This window comes from Colletotrichum godetiae (assembly GCF_030913485.1).
Source record: "Colletotrichum godetiae strain CBS 193.32 chromosome Unknown BDP55scaffold_28, whole genome shotgun sequence".
In the NCBI taxonomy this organism is placed as follows: Eukaryota; Fungi; Ascomycota; class Sordariomycetes; order Glomerellales; family Glomerellaceae; genus Colletotrichum; species Colletotrichum godetiae.
Genome location: NW_026851276.1, coordinates 595,781 through 612,763, shown reverse-complemented (window position 1 = coordinate 612,763; position 16,983 = coordinate 595,781). Strand labels below are relative to the sequence as shown.

The window sequence follows — 16,983 nt, the reverse complement described above, 5'->3', positions numbered from 1 at the left end:
TTTCGGGGAGCCCTTCTCGACAGGTTTAGTGCGGAAGATGACGCACCGGGTGACCCGTTTGACGTACCCGTCGTCCCGAGGCGAGCGATTACTTGGCAGGACAATGTTAGCGGAGAAGAAGTGAAGACGGCCACCTTAACAAAGACAACGACCCCTGGTGTGGACGGCATCACAACACGCCTCCTCCAGGCATGCTGGGATGTCATCTCGGAACCGGTCAGGCAGCTATTCCAGTCCTGTATGCGGGCCGGCCACTTTCCTCTGCCCTTCCGCAGAGCTGAGGTGGTCATGATCCAGAAGGCCGGCAGGGATGCCTCCAAGCCCGGGTCCTGGCGGCCGATCGCGCTCCTCTCGTGCCTGGGCAAGGGACTAGAGCGACTGATAGCCAGAAGGATGGCGTCCCTGGCGATTGTCGAGCGCATCATCAGTCCGCAACAGATCGGGGCTCTACAAGGCAGGTCAGCCGTCGATCTGACGACCTGCCTCACCCACGACATCGAGATGGCCCTCCTAAAAGGACTCACGGCGACACTTCTGACTATGGACGTAAAAGGGGCGTTCGACTCCGTCCTTCGGAACCGGCTCGTCATTAGACTGCGTCAGCAGGGATGGCCACATGGCCTGACCAGACTGATCTTTAGCTTCTGCTGCAACCGCACCGCTAGAGTCCGACTGGAAGAAAGCACAACGGAGTACTTCCCGCTGTCATGCGGGCTGCCTCAGGGGTCACCACTATCTCCCATTGCCTTTCTGCTCTACATCGCAGAGATACTTGAAGACGACCCGAACGCGCGATTCGGGTACGCGGACGACATCGCCACTCTGGCCATCAGCCCCTCCCTGGAGAGCAACGTCGCAATACTCAACCGAAGCGCAGCCGGCATTCTCAGATGGGGCTTGGAGAACAAGGTCTCCTTTGACCCGAGCAAGTGCGAGGTCATCCACTTTACTAGGAAGCACGGCCAGCCAGCGGAGCTGCCAGAGGTCCGGGCGGGGGATTTGGTGGTCAAGGCCTCGACGAAACCTGTACGCTGGCTGGGTGTCTGGTTCGACAAGAGACTGTCCTTCCGGCACCATGTCGACGCAAAAGTAGCTGCAGCAAAGAGGGCAGCTCAACATCTGAGACAGCTTACGAACACAAAGAGGGGACTCCCAGCGGCCGCCGTGCGAAAAGCCGTCGTCTCCTGCGTACTGCCGATCGCGCTCTTCGGCGCCGAAACATGGTACGCAGGTATCACGAAGCCGGCTTCGAGACGCCAAGCGGAGACAGACACGAATCCGCCTCTCCAAGGAAGACCCGTCAACACAGGCCAAAAGGGGCTCGTGCAGAAGATCGACAGCGTCATTACAGCGGCAGCAAGGGCCGTTCTGCCTGTCTGGAGGACAACGCCAACCAGTAGCCTCCTCCGAGACGCCGGCTTACCGTCAGCCAAAGTCGCCTTAGAGGGCGTCCGCTTACGGGCCGCAGTCCGACTACAGAGGATTGATCGCCGACACCCGCTAGTCGCGCGGCTCTCCCAGCAGGGACAGCAACAGACGAGACTACAACGGACGGCTGAACTTCTGCCAAGATGCGGAAGACCAGCGTTCCTTCAATCACAGTACCTGCCAAGCTCACAGGATCAGATAGTAGTTCAATGCAAAGAAGAGGCTGCGAAAGCTTTCGAGCGCTGGCTAAAGACAGTACCGGAAAGCCATATGATCGTCTTCTCGGACGGCTCCAGGGCGACGAACGGAGCCGTGGGGTACGGCTTCGTCATCTACCGAGACTCCAAACGCATAGCACAAGGGTGCGGCCGACTCGGACTAGCAGAAGTGTTCGACGCCGAGGTCGAAGGGGCGCGAACCGGCCTCAGAAGGGCTCTGCTCACCAATCGCGGTCATCCAATCCACATATGTATCGACAACACCAGCGTTATACAAGGCATCCGCGGCAAGGCGCCGGACTCGTCACAAGACGCGTTCCTCGAAATCCAAGAAGCGGCCAGGATATTTGATATACGGACGCACTGGTCCCCGGGACACCAGGGCATCGAAGGAAACGAGGCCGCGGACCGGCTGGCCAAAGAAGGAACGACACTGCCGGCGCGGATGGGTCAAATGGCAACACTAGCGGGCATCAAGCGGCTTGCAAGGGAAAAATTACAAAGCCAGCACAGGAGATGGTGGTATAAAGAGCGAAGGCCGCGGTACGCGGACTTGGGGCTTGAGGCAGCTCTGTCCAGCCCTCCTGAACTGGCCTTGCCGCGGGCTACGTTACATCACCTGCTGGCGGCACGATCGGGTCACGGGGACTTCGAGCAATATCACCGACGTTTCAACCACGACGACGCTCTAATGATGTGCTCTTGTGGAGAGGCGAAAGACGTGGACCACCTGGTCTACTGTCGACTAACGCTGGCGAGGAGGCAACGGTGGCCGACCCTCCACTCTCGCAGTATGCCCGAGCCCATAGGCCCTATGGGATCTCTCGAGGCCTACTTCAAGAGATTAATCACCGACCCACGAGGCTTCGAGGCCTTTCTCCGCGTGACGGACTTCTTCCAGAAGATCTGTCTGCGGTAGCAGCATCCACACCTACGTAGATGTGAGTGCGGACTACAAAGAACCTCCCGATTCCAAGGGACGATTTGGGAAAGAATGAAACTGGGGCACCAGCGGGAACCGGGGACAGACAGAACGCGTAGTGGCCACAAGGCATGATTTGGAGGACGATGTAAAGAGACGACGTACTGTAGAGTAGGTAGCCTTGGCTCACGGCCCTCCACGCCATATACCCTTCGGGAGGTCTGCGGTAAGGGCTCTAGCCCGGCCGCCACGGCGTTAAATACAACAACAACAACAACAACAACTGGGTGGTGTAGCCTGCCGCATCGATCATGACTGCGAGGTGGTAACCGGTGAGACTCCACCAAAATTCGATGTCCTTGTTTCCTGCTGGCGGCAGACATTTCTTAAGTGACTGCCAAACCACGAGTGGCTTCTCCTGCTTCTCGGATTGGACTAGGGTTTGAGTTGTAAGTCCAGGCATCGTGGGATAGGACACATGAAACAGACTAAATGAGGAATTGTTTATCTCTCAGACACATCAAGGCCTCTATTGTGATCATCTTTTTCAGCGCAATATATGGCGGTTAAGATGGGCTGGTGTTGGCCGATTTGAGTCCGATGCCAGTGGGTTGACGGGACCCGAGTTACGAGTTCGCCCCAGGCCAACCGCGAACAAGAAGAGTTGTTTTGAGGTAAGTTCCCCAGCTAGTGCGTGGCTTACTTACACATTAATCCTACTGACACTAATGCACATAAGACTGCGCAGTCTACTTTAGGTATGCCAACTCGGCCCCGGACCCGACAATCTGCACAGCTCTGGTCTACACAGCTACGTTATGACAGAGAGCTGGCGCACGAGTAGATGAGCTGCACATAGACAGTTCAACGGAACATTCAGTCCTTTTTCACACATTATATTATGTAGAGAATTCGTGTTCGGTTGAGACCACGTCTAAGTGATGAGGAGGAATTGGAAAACGGCTTCAGCAGGTAAGGTAGGTTATATCTCAAAGACACCGGTTGTGAAGAATGAAAGGGTTTGGCTCAGGCGATATATTTTACTTGCAAGAAAAACAAACCGAAATACTCTACAAAGTTATCGAATTGTTTCCAAGATCCTAGCTACGAGTTGAAAGTTTGACGTGGAATCCTGAAGGCTTCGCAAGCCACTTGTTCTCAACAGTCCAATTCTCATCTTGATTTACCAATCGTATCTAGTGCGGATATTCAGTCAACTCAGATCCTCAATTGAATTGTACCGCTAGTTTACTCACATTGTAGCGCTGTAGTAGCGAGGGGATTAGCTTGTATATCTCAAAGTAGGCGAGGTGCTTTCCGAGGCAGCTTCGGTGGCCAGCGCCAAACTTGTGAAGCCAAGAACGTTAACGCGATTCCAATTGAAGCTCATATTGTTGGTCAGACTTACCGTCAGAAGCGCATTGTACATAGCTGAGTGCCTGTCTTCATCACACAGCCATCTCTCGGGTCGCCAAAGGTCCGGTTCGTCGCCATACAGTGATACTTCGCGATGCAGCGACCACGGGTTCTGAGGAGTTGGGGTGAGTTGTTAGCACCAAAGGCATATTTCATGCTTAGCCATAAGATGAGAAACAGTCGCCTTACGATTCCGATTCTTGTTCCCGGGGGAATGTGGTAGCCGTCTATCTTCAGTCCACATTCCGGGACCACACGCTCAAACGGGAGGGCAAACGGTGGATGCATCCTGGTGGCCTCTTTTACGCAAGCATCAAGATAAGTGAGAGCCTTGGATTCTTTCCAAGTCGCGTATCTAGAGAGTCGCCCAGCGGCGGCGGCATCGTCGATCTCCTTCTGAAGCTTTGCGAGCGACGCAGGGTTCTTGAGAAGATGGTAAATCAAGGCGCCAGATAGGATACTTGTCGTGTCTGCACCTGCCACGATGTTGGAATTGACCCAAGTGGGAAGGAACCTAATTCGCATTGCGTCAGTCTAAGTGCTGCGTCACCCAGTTCGAGGCTCAAGAAGCTATGTGTAGGCACGTACATAGCGGGAAGAGTATTGTCTTTGGCATTCTCAGCGATGAAGCTGGAGAGGAAGTCTTTTTGGCTGAGGTCGCCTTTGCCGCTTTCGATTAAACTCATACGCTCTCTAATTCTGGCGGCACCAAATTCGACCAGCGGGTTTCTTTTCGCGGAGACGGGAATCAAGGGGTTGTCTCTCCACAAGCAGTCAAGCCAAGGCATCTGCGTATTCTGTCATACGCATGACAATTAGCACAGTGTCCCAAAAGTATTATCTCATGGTTCGTAGGGTTTCACGTACCGCAGCAATCATGTTGAAATAGCGCCAGTTGTTCTCGATGACTCCTTCAACATCGCCACCCTTATCGAGACATCCTAATTCCTTGGAAAATGTGACTTCGCCAAGGACGTCGAACATAAAGTATTGAATCCATTGGAACAGGTTGACATCAACTTTCCTATCTAGAAATAGCTCGTCTAGTCGCGCAAACAGGTGTTGCACAGTAGACGTCACGACCGGCTCAAACTTCATCAGGCTTGTAAGCGAGTACAGATTGGCAACCGGACGCCGCATTCGCCGGTGTATATCCTCGTCGCGGGTAGCAAAGACGTCTGGGATCTTGCCACCCTTTATCCTCGGCATTATGGAGTCGTAGAAATCAGACTGTACCGAAAGTTAGCATTGCAATGAAATATAAAGACTTTGCGATACGTCGGATTATAATTCCAACGCTGCTCAAGTACCTTCTGGAATCTGGTCTTGAAGCCATAGATCTGTTCAATTGCCTCGGGCTTGGAGACCATAACGGCATTAGGACCAAATCGCACAACGGTGCCATATTTGCTGTGTAGATCGGTGTGTATCTCGTGAGCATTGCCAGTGGTGACCCACGATCGACGGACGAAGTTTGTGAGAGCTGCCGCAGGTGGTCCTGGGATGTGTCTTAACCGGATGTACGAACGCGCATTGTCTAGAACAAAGAAGAATATGCCTACGACCACCAGAATCCCAGTCAGACGGCAAGCTCTGTCATCGACTTGCTCAAAGAGCCCTTTTGCAGTCATTACGGTGGCGGTGATGGATTTGTGAATGAATGGCGGATGATCGCCAGCTTGTTATCCTCTTTACGCTCGCGACCTTCGATAGTAGTGGTCAATTTCAGCACGACGAAGACTTAAATGTGATACTTAGGTGCCAGGCCCAAATTTAATCACTCGGGTTCTTGGCCATGTCTACCCTGGCCGGCTCCTCGCGCAACTCGGGTCCGACTGGTCTAACCCGTCTGTGCCTGACTGTCTGACGAGAGACAAGCTGAGCCAGGGATCACCTTCCTGAACCCTGACACTCGAAGGAGAGATGGGCCGTTTCTCCCCAAGGCCAGGGGTATTGAGCAGAGAGTCTTTCCTCCCGGCATCGTCCTTCAATTGGGTTTGTTTCCTTTAGTGCATCTGAAATGAACTTGTAGCGTGATGCTCTCGCATGAAGATTCGGCAAAGAACATGCTAAGTTTCATTGAGAATTTGTGTTAATTTGACGCCAGAATCAAGCTGCTTTTCCGCTGTAGTTTTATTTGATATCTCTCCCAATTCTCTCAAGCAAAAACTTGTATCCCTCCATCACATAGCCCCAACGACTCCCATCAGGATCCCGGAAGAGATCAAACAGATGAGGCTGACCAGGGGCAAGAGTAAGCCCCGACTGAATACCCGCATCTCGCATCGCATCCACCGTGCGCTGCGCCTGCTGCCATGGAATTAAATCATCTCCAGTGCCGAAGACAACGTGCGTCGGTGACTTGTAGTTGCCCTTGACAATCTGGGCGTAAGGACTGGCGCGTACCACCTCATTCAATGAGGGCTGTTCAAGCTTATTAAATGCGGCTGCGGCATGCGATGGGACATCCGAACCCGACGGCAAGCCACGGAAGAGAACGGGTAATGTCTGCCCGTGCCAGTTCATGTGTAGCACGACGCGGCTGCGGGGATCCTTTGGTGCTATCCAGCCGGCTGCTGCCATCATCTTTGGAGGCACGTTGTATGCGGTGATGGGGGCAGGAGAGACTCCGTCAATGACATTGTAGGTCTCGTTTGCGAACCCACTCGAGTGGTCTGGGATATTGGGCTTCCGCCAGAACTCGTCCTCATAATCAGTCGGGCAGTAGAAGACAAGAATCGCGTCGGGAGCTGGGATGCCACGCGGTACGGAGGTCCAGGCTAGGGACATGGCCAGGGTGCCTCCAGTTGACCAGCCAACGACCACAGCTCTGTTGCGATCAAGAAGGCTGTTCGTGTTCGTTCGAGTCAGCTTCAAGTCTGGCAGCGTGTTTCTTGCCCAAGCATATGCGGTGGCAACATCAATAAGCGGCCCTTTGAGAATGGTTGTCTCTGGGCAAAGTCTGTAGTCCACGCTCACGGGCAAGACACCATTGTCCAAAAGAAGTTGAATTTGGCGAGGGCGCACGTCCTGGCGTGACAGCATTACATGCCCTCCACCATGGACTATCAAACCTGTAGCAGAGCGGCGTCAGCTACGGTGTCTATGTACAAATTGCGATATTCTTGATTTAAATCATACCCGTGACCCAATTCCTCTGCGCTGATGCCTGAGACGGTGAAGGATAGTGAATGTCTGCTCGGAGTGGGAGTTGCTTGTCTGTGTGCGCGAAGACGACTGTCTCAACGCCGCAAGCCTTCTCCTGAGGTATGCTGCGGTATGAAGATACATCCTGAACAGATTGCTTGAAGCCAGTGATTACTCTGCAGACCTCAGACTCGCGTTTGTGGCCGCCGGTCCACGAGACGTGTTGGAACCCGACTTGTCTCATTGTGTCGTCCCAGAACTCTGGGGTCGCGAGCACGTAGGGGCGGCCGTCGTCGTACAGCCACCACCCGTCAAGGAGACCGAACACCATGTCCAGCCAGTAGTTTCGCGTCGTAAGTTCAACGAGCGATACGAAACCATGAGGCCGCAACAGCTTGTTGATGTTGGTAAGAGAGTTGTGCAGGTTGGTCGTGGCATGGATACAGTTAGTGGCTAGCACAATGTCGTACTGCCCAAGATGCTCCGCCGCGGGCGGCTTCTCAATGTCGATAGTGCCATACTTCATGCACTCAAATCCGGCAAACTTACGCTTGGCCCCAGACACCAGCGCAGAGGAGATGTCGGTGAAGGTATACTCGATAGGTACCCCCTTCTCCACAAGTCTATCGACGACCCATCGTGTAGTTGCGCCTGTACCCGCTCCCAGTTCAACGATGCGATACTTCTTGTCAGGTCCAGGGGTGGAGTTGGATAACGCTTTCTCGAGGAAGGATGTGAGTAGCTGGGAGTTGATGATGAACATAGGAGCCGTCGCATACACGTCATCAAGCACGCTACGGTTCGCCTTGGTACCGAATAGGATCGATAGCGGATCCAACTTGCCACTCAGGATCGCAGCCATCTTTGACCCACAGATATTCAGGAGCGTGTGCTCTTTGGCATGTTGGGGGAACTCGGCTAGGATGTCTTTGAAGCGACTACTCGAGGGCGTGGTGTCGACGATCGTCTCCGAGCGGACGTACTGTCTGCCATCGTAGTCGACCAGCTTTCCGCGTCGCAGAGTTTCGTGGAAAACGCCGAGCATGCGGTCATGTCTGGGGATCACCGGGAGCTTGGGGATTTTTTCGCCGGGCCTCAGTGTATTGAGGTCAACGCCGAGGTTCGAGAAGGCCTCTACGACGTAGGCAAGAACCAAGTCCGCCTGCTTGCCGGCCACCTTCGTATAGAAGTCACTGAAGCCATACATGGCGGCAAACTTGTCAAAGTCACCTTTGATGCCCTCGAACTCCTGAGCTGCACTAGCTAGGACTGGGCTAGTCAGAGGCGATAGTAGCTGTTCTGACTTGAGTGGGATGTGGGTGTTGTCGATGATGATGCTAGAGTCGGTGCCGTCTGTCGAGTAGCCGGAGGATGGCGTTGGAGAAGACCTGGCCGTACTGGGTGCCCTCGTCCCTGCATTTTCAATAGGCCCGACGGCGCCGACGAGAATGTCGATGAGGTCTCCGAAGGTGCAGGTGTCCGTGAATGAGGATGCGTCAATGGAAACTCCGAACATCTCCTCCATGTCGCTCATAAGCTCCATGCAGAGAAGAGAATCCAGACCGCGATCGATGAGATTCGTCGAGCGATCGAAATCGGTGGCCGGGCACTCAAGATGGCTTCCTAGTAGTTCTGCCAGTCGTGGTATCAAATCGACGCGCTCGTCTTGCTCTTGGGAACGAGTTGGCTCTACCACTGATGCGGCTGGCGGTAGCTCCGAATTGAAGATGATGTTTTGAATCATCGGAGTCGTGGGTTGGGCGAAAGGAATAGCGACGAGGGGATCTTTTGAAGCCCGAGGGACATCTTGAAATCTCAGAGATGCCTGTTGAGCTCCATGGCCATCGAGATATGCGCAAAGAGCTGAGAATGTCTGCATGTCCTGAAGCTGGTCCTGCGGGATTGAGATCTTGAAAACCTCGTTGACTTCAGACACGATCTCTGTAGCCATGAGAGAGTCGATGCCCAACTCCTCAAGTGTGGTGTTGTCGTGAAATTGATCTGCTGGGACGTCTGTCATTTTGCTCAGCAAGTCACGCAGATCATCTGCTACACTCGGAGCTACAGCAAGGCGAACCGGCTGTGAAGATGGCAGTATGCTATTGACGGCAGCCGCGATACTCGGAAGAGAAATTGACGCTGGCGATGGAGCCTTCAATGGCGCTGCCTCGATTGTGGCGGGCTTGATAGTGGCAACCGAGTTCCGTTGCGTCGTTTTGGAGGATGCAGCTTCAGATTTATCTGATGGGTTCGCACGAGAGAGAATCTTGGCGAGGGATGCCATCCTCACCCTGCTAAACTTGGCCCCGAAAGCAACGAAAACGAGCCGTCCGGTGACTTTGTCTGTGACGAAGATGTCATTGCTACTCTCCCTGTCGCTCGTAGCGGTGGAAATAGCAAAGACATCCCAGCCAGGGCTGCTCCCATCGGCCTGTGCCTTGCCGAAATCAGGCGACAGTTGGACGCGATCGACATGTGTAGAGACAAGAACATCATCTGGCGGACAAGGGGCAAGGCAGTTGGCGTATAGGCCGGGAACCTGGAAGAAGTTATCGATGGCGACGGGTGTAGAGACGAGAGCCTGTGTGCAGGCAGGCTGTGGCTTGGGCAAGACGATGTCAGCCACGACGGTACCGTCGCTGTTGCCTGCGACTCTGCGTACGCCTTGGTAAATGTCGCCGTATTGAACCACCCTAGAGAATACCTTGTACACGAGCTTGCCTTGGACAGCTTCGCCGCCGGGCTGGCTAGCCATCTCGGTGAACATCTGGCCCTTGTCTTGGTTCTTTTGCATGCGTTGCAGGAGCTTGCTGGTCCGTTCCAGCTCAGTTGTGATGCTCGTGTCGTTCGATAGTACTATCTCGCACTTCCCGGTTGCGTGCGTAGTCGAGACCTGCGATGCTGGTAGAGCACTCTGTCTACCTGAACGCTCTTGTGAGATGAAGGCAAAGTCGAATTTGTAGCCTGCCTGATCCGATGGACTCAGAATAAGTTGGACGATTCTGTTCTGCCCCATTCCGAGGGGCGAGGGGATCTCCAAATCATCCACACGTGCGAAAGGGGTGCAAACGATGTTCTCAACGACCGCGAGCTGCTTAGCGGCCTGCATGACCAGCTCGATGTACATAGTAGCCGGGCAAAGTGCCTGATTCAGAACGGCATGGCCACTGACCAGTACCTTCCAACATTCAGAACGAGGATCGATGTTGAAAATCGCCTTTCTGGAGCCACGGGATGCCCCATCTTGGAAACCGGAGAGGGTGATGAGCACCGGCTTCGGCTCTTGCTCGACGATAAGAGACTCAGACGCTTCTGCCGGCACTTTAGACAGCTCAGACGAGATCCCTGCCTGAAGGTCGAAGTCCAGCCAGTGCCGCGTCTTCTCGAATTGGTAGGGGGGAAGATTCAGGCCTTGATAGCTTTGCTTGTGGATCTGGTGGAAAAGCCAGAATTGGACGTGGTGGCCGTGCTTCCAGAGATTGACGGTCGTGTCTGCTAATGAACTCATCGCATCATCCCGAGTCAAGTTAACGGGACAGAATAGGTGATCATCGCTGTTGCTGCTGGAAAGAGCGCGTTTAGCGATGCTGGTGACCGCCGAGTTAGACCCAGCTTCTAGCCATGTGCATGCGCCGAACCGGGCCTCAATACGTTTCACGGCAGCTTCGAAGTAGACGGGCGAGCGAGTGTGATCTGCGACTTGCTTGGCCGTGGCGCTGCACCACGTCTCTCCCATCGAGCAGGTCTCAAAGTAGACCTTAGGCTTGTTGAAAGATAATCCCTCGACGAGCTTCTCCAAGTCGGCAAGGATCGGGTCGCTGAATCTCGAGTGGAAGCCATGCGTTACGTTCAAGACCTTGGCTCTGCCCTTCGGACTTCTACGCAGGAATTCATCGTGGGCAGCATTGACTGCAGCAGAAGAACCCACGAGAACATGACTTGAGGGCCCGTTAAAGCAAGCTACCTCGAGGCGGAAGTCAGAAGAGACGTCTAGCCTCTGCACTGTTGAGATGAGCTTCTTTGTGGTCTCATAGTCGGCCTCGAGAGCAATCATAGAGCCCCTTTCCGAGCCCCATTTCTGGTGCATCAGAACGGCCCGCCCGTATACCAACCTGAGACCGTCCTCAAGCGACAAAATGCCAGCAATAACCATGGCAACGAGCTGACCGAAGGAATGGCCCAGAACGCAGTCAATCCGCAGGCCACAAGCGATCCACGACTGAGCGCAGGCATAGTGAAGGGCGAACTGCATCGTCTGAAGCGAAACCACGTCGTCCACCGGCTGGATTGCAAAGATGCGAGGATAGATCCCTGGGTGCCCAAAGCCCTGGACTATGTCGTTGCACTCGTCAAGATACTTGCGAAGCAGCGCCGAACTGTCATAGACGTGCTTGCTGAGACCCACAGAGCGGGAGGTCTGACCGCCGAAGATGAGGACCACTGGATTCGGCTTGGGGTTGGTCTGGCAGACAGGTGACTCGGGGTATGAAGCCACGATTTGAAGGTGATTCTCCAACTCTGAAAGGCTGGAGACGGTCGTCGCAAGCATGTTTGGTAGAGTCCGATTCTGTCTCTGGCTCAAGTTGGAAGCGAGATCAGCTAGTATCTCGACCTCTGAAGCCGAGCCCCTGCGGAGAAAGGAAATGTAGTCTCGCAGCTTGGCGGAGTTCTCGCCGAGGCTCTTGACGCCGTTGGCAGTGATGATGACGGGGAGTTTATCCAGACTTTTTGATGCGGTAGCCCGGTGACTCCCTCCCAGCTTCCTCTTCGAAGGCGGTTCTTTGACAAGCATGGCGGCGATGCTACCAGCTGCCCCGTAGTTGTTCACACAAGCGATGAGTGTGTCGGCAGTCCAAGGAATAGTTGCTGTCGGGATTGACATCCGCCCGGGAACCATGCTAATCTTAGGATGGGGAGATTGAAAATGTGCCTGTCTGGGAATAGCGCGATACTGCATCATCAAAAGAGTTTTGATGAGACCAGCAACTCCAGAGGCCCCTTCGGTATGGCCTATGTTTCCTTTGACGGACGCAAAATGGAGAGGGGTCTCTCTCTCCCCGCTGGCAAAGACCTCCTTGATGGCACCGAACTCGAGGGGATCGCCAACGGGCGTCCCCGTACCGTGGGCTTCCACGTAAGTAACGTCTTCGGCCTTGATATCAGCCGTCGTGAGAAGCTTCCGGTAAAGTTCCGTCTGCGACGGACTGTAAGGAACCGTGATGGGAACTTTGCTGCTGCTCTGCCTGACAGCAGTAGCGAGTATCGTGCCCAACACATTATCGCCGTCGGCAACCGCATCAGAAAGTCGCTTCAAAACGACAAGGCCGACTCCCTCGCCACGACAGTAGCCATCAGCGCTGGCGTCGAAGGACTTGCTCGCGCCAGTGGAGCTAAGAAACGAGGCGGCGGCCAGGTTCTGATAGAAGAACGGGCTCGTAAAAATGGAGACGCCGCCGGCGATGGCGCTCTTGCAGTCGCCGTGCAGAATTGCTTTGCAGGCGGCGTCGATGGCGACTGCTGATGATGAACAAGCCGTGTCCAGGGCAATTGAGGGCCCAGACAATCCGAAGAAGTGGCTGATTCTGCCGGGGACGAACGCCCTCAGAGTCCCCAGGGCAGAGAAGGCGTTGGCTGGATGGCTAGCTACATTGTCATTGTAGTCTGACGCGCATACGCCGATAAAACAGCCGACGTCCAAGTCGGGCTTGCGAGGACCGAAGAAACCGGCTGATTCAAGAGCTTGGTAGGATACCTCTAACAGGAGTCGCTGCTGAGGGTCTAAAGATGCTGCTTCGCGGCCTGACTTCTTGAAGAAACGGTGGTCGAAGCTAGCAATGTCGTCAAGGTAATTCCCGAAGTATACCGTCTTGTCCGTGTCGCGTTGGTGCTCGTGGGCAGGGAAGCGTCCGCTAGGTGGCTCGCTTAGCTTGGACTCTCCCGCGTCTAGCATGCGCCAGAAATCCTCAACTGAGTCGGCGCCAGGAAATTTGCACCCTACGCCAACAACGGCGATGGCGTTCGGTGGCATATCCTCCGTGGGGAAGTCTATGCCAAATGCAGACATTGTGTAGTATGGTCTAGAGTTCTCCTTGTTAAAAGGAGTTGAAGAAAGTTGAAGGAGTCGGTTGACGTTTGAGGAACTAAAACATCCTCAATGCGGGCATTAGCTCATGTCAAATAACACATTCTTCTTACCGCTACAAGTCTGCGAGTAAACCGTCGTCCACCAGTTTGAAGGTGCGATTGTGAGTCGCAAGGGTGCCGGGACCATGGAAGGAATCATCGAGGGCAGATTGAATGCACGAACTCGGGTCTCTCAGAATTGCCCCAACTCGGGTCCCGTGGCAATACAACATCCAAACAGCGAACACGTGTCTCATGGATTTTGGTTTCGCTCAGTTTTTTATCATGGCTAATGCTGGCAATGATTTGATCAAATTCAGATTGTTCGTCGGAGGTGTGATCTCAAGCACATCTACCGTGGAGTGTGATCTGCCTGTCTTTTCCTCGATGAATATATTGAATCTTGACGGCAGTATCTTTTGTGAAAGGTCTTGTGACACCTCTGTCACAGGGCTACATTTCTTTGCATCTGTACACAAAACAATAGGTTGCATGTTGGCCGTGGAGGCAATACAAAGTGATGCTTAGGTACTTGATGACTCGGCAATACGAATTAAGACTTTTGAAAGACGTTGTCCAGCCTATTGAAGATGACTGTCACAATGATGAAGACGGAAAGGAGTTTGGTTTGTCCCTAGACGTCAGTGGCTGATATCAAGGATGCCTCCACCGCCTTGAAAAAGTCCAGCTGAGAGTAAGCCGGTCCAGTCAAAAAGCATTTGGCCGAATTTGTAAGATTTGAAATAAGCAATGACACGTTAAGGTGAAAAGTCAAACCTCCAACGAGGCCAACATCAGTAGTTTTAGAGGTGGGTGCACACAGCGTAGACGCGAGAACGGCCACATCAGAGTCCTCCATCGTGGGAGTGATACTGACTTCAAGGGTGTTACTCCCCAACCGTCTTGCACCGAGATCTTGCAATTGTTTCTGAACACCCAGTGCCGTAAGAAACCCTGGTGGCAGGTTCTTGCCATGTACCGCATCAGCCTCATAGTCTGCTGCAAGCCCAAGTCCTAACTGTAGACCGTTTTGGTCCTGCCAGCCCCTCACGGCTTCCCTTGGGGGCATCCCTGCTGCAAGGCGTTTTCGGTTTATATCCGAGCTGAGTAGACAACGCACTTGACCCAGGTGTTCTTCTCTCGTACGGTACAGTAGTGTTGCACCAAATGTGTTGTGGAAGTCGTCGGGGGAGATGGGAAGGCAGTCGGCTAGTATTAGATATGCTTGTGATAGAGTCGCTTCTAGAAGTTGAAGACAAAAGGCCTGCGAAGAACGGTTCGAAGTTGTAGTTTGCACATATGGCAAGCCAATAGTCTCAACACCTCCGGTGTCATAAGCTGGAGCTGGTGTGAAGGCCGTGGGAGTAGCCCCAAATTTGCCGCCAATAATGCCTTTGGAAGGACTCGATCGTTCGGAGGCGAGGGAATCCTGGCTCGGTGGGCATTTTCGACTCGTAGAAGCCGATGTAGAGCAGGAAGGACTTTCATGAATATTTATAGGCTGGGTGAACTCAGGGCTTGGACTCGCATTATCATCGTCGTCGCTATCAATGACGGACTGCACCATCGTCTTCAGCTGCGTCGCTGAGTCTTGGAAGAGAGCAAGAAGTTCTTCCCGTTGCTTTAAGACACCCTTGTTGCCAATGACTTCGTCGAAGAGGTCAATGAAGAGCAAGGTCATGTTCTCTACGACACTCTCTAGCCTCTCAATTCGCTGCTTCTGTGCTACGTCTGCGGCTTGTCGTCGTTTTCGAAATACTTGTTGTGCCTCGCGGTTCCTTTCCCTCCGAATCTTAAACTCATCAGTCAGAGTCTTCAAGTTCAATGTGCTTGTAGATCCATAGGGCGGTATAATAGTACATGCAGAGATGTACAGGAGCATTGGGAACCAAGTTTCAGACAATAGGCTACACTAACCTTGCGCATATCATCGTCGTTGGCATCATCAGACGCTGGGGATTTTCGGCCGCGTCTCTTCGAGACTCTTGTGGCTCTCTGATTGCCCATGGCGATTTACTCCTGTAATTCCGCTGCGCTCAAGAACGTGGAGGTGGAATAGCCTAGTGTCTAGTATTGTGATTCGGCCGACTACGAGAAGGGTGCTGTTATTGTTCAGAATCACGGGCGGGAAATTCGGTGCTCCGTCATCTCTCTTTTGGGGACTTTCCGGATTTCATGACCCCTAACAGAATGGCCAAGATCAACAGCGCGTCTGGGTTAGGAATATGTGGGGGAAGCGTCATGACTCTGTGCCGAGGGTGTTGAGCGGGCCTGATTACTATTCACACGAACCTGAGCCGCCATAAAGGCAACATCTGCGCCCTACCGATTTTAGGGCGCGAATCTAAACCAGGAACTGTGGCATATTAATCAGGAATAATCAGTAATCTATGATTTTAACATTCCAACTTTTTGCACGTAGGCCACGCGCAAGGAATACATTTTTCCTGCGTTCGCAGCGTCATCGACATTTTGCTGCCCAAACAGCAAAATCCGGGTTTCGAAATCCATACCCATGTCATTGCTGTTTTCAGGCCGTGCTGAGAAGCTAATGAGGCGGCATAACATTGACTGAGAATAAGACTATGCTAGCACCCTGCCAATTTACTCATCCAACTTTGAAACGATTGTTGCGTTTCCCTTGCCGCCGCGACCATTTGCACCCGGGTTAAAGTACATGTCGATGGGCCCAAATCCCTTCAGGGGAATGTCAAGTACAGTCTGTTTTATTTCGAAATCTGTGATAGCGAGTTGTTAGACTCTTTCATTTTGAGTACCGACATAAGTAGGTATAGACTTACTCTGCAGACCGATAGCAGATATACGGGTGTTGTTCAAGGTGGGGTCTTCCGCACTAAAGGTAGTCAACTTCGTCTCCGGGTCATATATCCAAACTGAGTGACTAATCACTCCTGGAGTCTTGGAATGCTCGGCGTAGAGATCTCCACGTCGGTTACCTTGAGCGCCTGCTGCAAGGTTGATCTCGACATACCATGACCCGTAGTCGCAAGCCGTTGCAGCTACCACTTGAAGAACGACAGGAATAAAGAACAATATGCCTTTGGAAGAGACCATTATGAAGGGAAGTCGTAGGGCTTGGAGAGTTTTGCTGCTCAGGATTTCGTTTGTTGCTCGGGAGCAAGGTGTTCACAACGCTCTTGCACTTATTGAGTTAAGAGTCATTGCTTTGAAGCAACTCAGTGAAAATGGAAGAAAACAAAGTTTTTATACTCCATAATAGAGAGCATTAATGCTTCTTCAGAACCTGGGATACGATGTTACACTGCGTTTTTCAGCTGATGGATTGGTTCGTATTCCCGCTTGAAGGCACAGAACGCCTGCGTCAATAGCTTAACCAATCACCTTTGCATTGCAGCAACATGCGCCGCAGTGTAACCTCAAACCTGACGGTGGCAGAATTACATGCATCCAGATTAATGACAAACATTTGCTGCATACTTTATATCTTGTTTAGTGCCAATCCGCGAGGTGCTACTCGCGGCAAACGAAAACAGTGTTCTCGGAGCACTGTATTGGCTGACACGTACCATGCCAAGAATGTCTCACTGGGAATCTTAGTAGTATTGTGCGTATTATGTGAGACATTAGGCAGGTGAATAGGATTGAATGTAAGAACGCCCTAAACCTCAATACGAGACTCGGGTCTCGCCCGATTTGGGTCGCCCATTGGTGTCTGGTGACGAATGGTAATGCCTTGCGCCACATCAG

The 16,983-nt window shown here is 52.9% G+C and overlaps 5 protein-coding genes across 5 annotated transcripts; all 5 read right to left on the bottom strand.

Annotated features, from left to right (window-relative positions):
• Positions 1–2,784: 2,784 nt before the first annotated feature.
• Positions 2,785–3,066, bottom strand: BDP55DRAFT_668907 (uncharacterized protein). The gene has a single exon (XM_060575262.1). The coding sequence runs from the start codon at positions 3,029–3,031 to the stop codon at positions 2,804–2,806; it is 228 nt and encodes a 75-aa protein (XP_060428051.1). The 5' UTR covers positions 3,032–3,066; the 3' UTR covers positions 2,785–2,803.
• A 602-nt stretch (positions 3,067–3,668) lies between these two features.
• BDP55DRAFT_747281 (cytochrome P450 family protein) lies at positions 3,669–5,639 on the bottom strand (the record flags this gene model as incomplete). Its single annotated transcript, XM_060580570.1, has 7 exons — positions 5,295–5,639; positions 4,852–5,214; positions 4,573–4,772; positions 4,174–4,498; positions 3,977–4,096; positions 3,825–3,914; positions 3,669–3,764 (listed from the first exon to the last, which is right to left on the bottom strand). Exons 1-7 carry the CDS (start codon positions 5,613–5,615, stop codon positions 3,669–3,671), a joined length of 1,515 nt encoding a protein of 504 aa, XP_060428050.1. The 5' UTR covers positions 5,616–5,639.
• A 478-nt stretch (positions 5,640–6,117) lies between these two features.
• BDP55DRAFT_613354 (uncharacterized protein) lies at positions 6,118–13,195 on the bottom strand (the record flags this gene model as incomplete). Its single annotated transcript, XM_060571225.1, has 3 exons — positions 6,118–7,058; positions 7,126–8,818; positions 8,909–13,195. 3 exons carry the CDS (start codon positions 13,193–13,195, stop codon positions 6,118–6,120), a joined length of 6,921 nt encoding a protein of 2,306 aa, XP_060428049.1.
• A 329-nt stretch (positions 13,196–13,524) lies between these two features.
• Positions 13,525–15,429, bottom strand: BDP55DRAFT_716925 (uncharacterized protein). Its single transcript, XM_060578357.1, has 2 exons — positions 15,172–15,429; positions 13,525–15,046 (listed from the first exon to the last, which is right to left on the bottom strand). Exons 1-2 carry the CDS (start codon positions 15,259–15,261, stop codon positions 13,889–13,891), a joined length of 1,248 nt encoding a protein of 415 aa, XP_060428048.1. The 5' UTR covers positions 15,262–15,429; the 3' UTR covers positions 13,525–13,888.
• Positions 15,430–15,603: 174 nt separating this feature from the next.
• On the bottom strand, positions 15,604–16,487 carry BDP55DRAFT_668897 (uncharacterized protein). Its single transcript, XM_060575261.1, has 2 exons — positions 16,056–16,487; positions 15,604–15,992 (listed from the first exon to the last, which is right to left on the bottom strand). The coding sequence occupies exons 1-2, from the start codon at positions 16,327–16,329 to the stop codon at positions 15,859–15,861; spliced, it is 408 nt and encodes a 135-aa protein (XP_060428047.1). The 5' UTR covers positions 16,330–16,487; the 3' UTR covers positions 15,604–15,858.
• Positions 16,488–16,983: the final 496 nt, after the last annotated feature.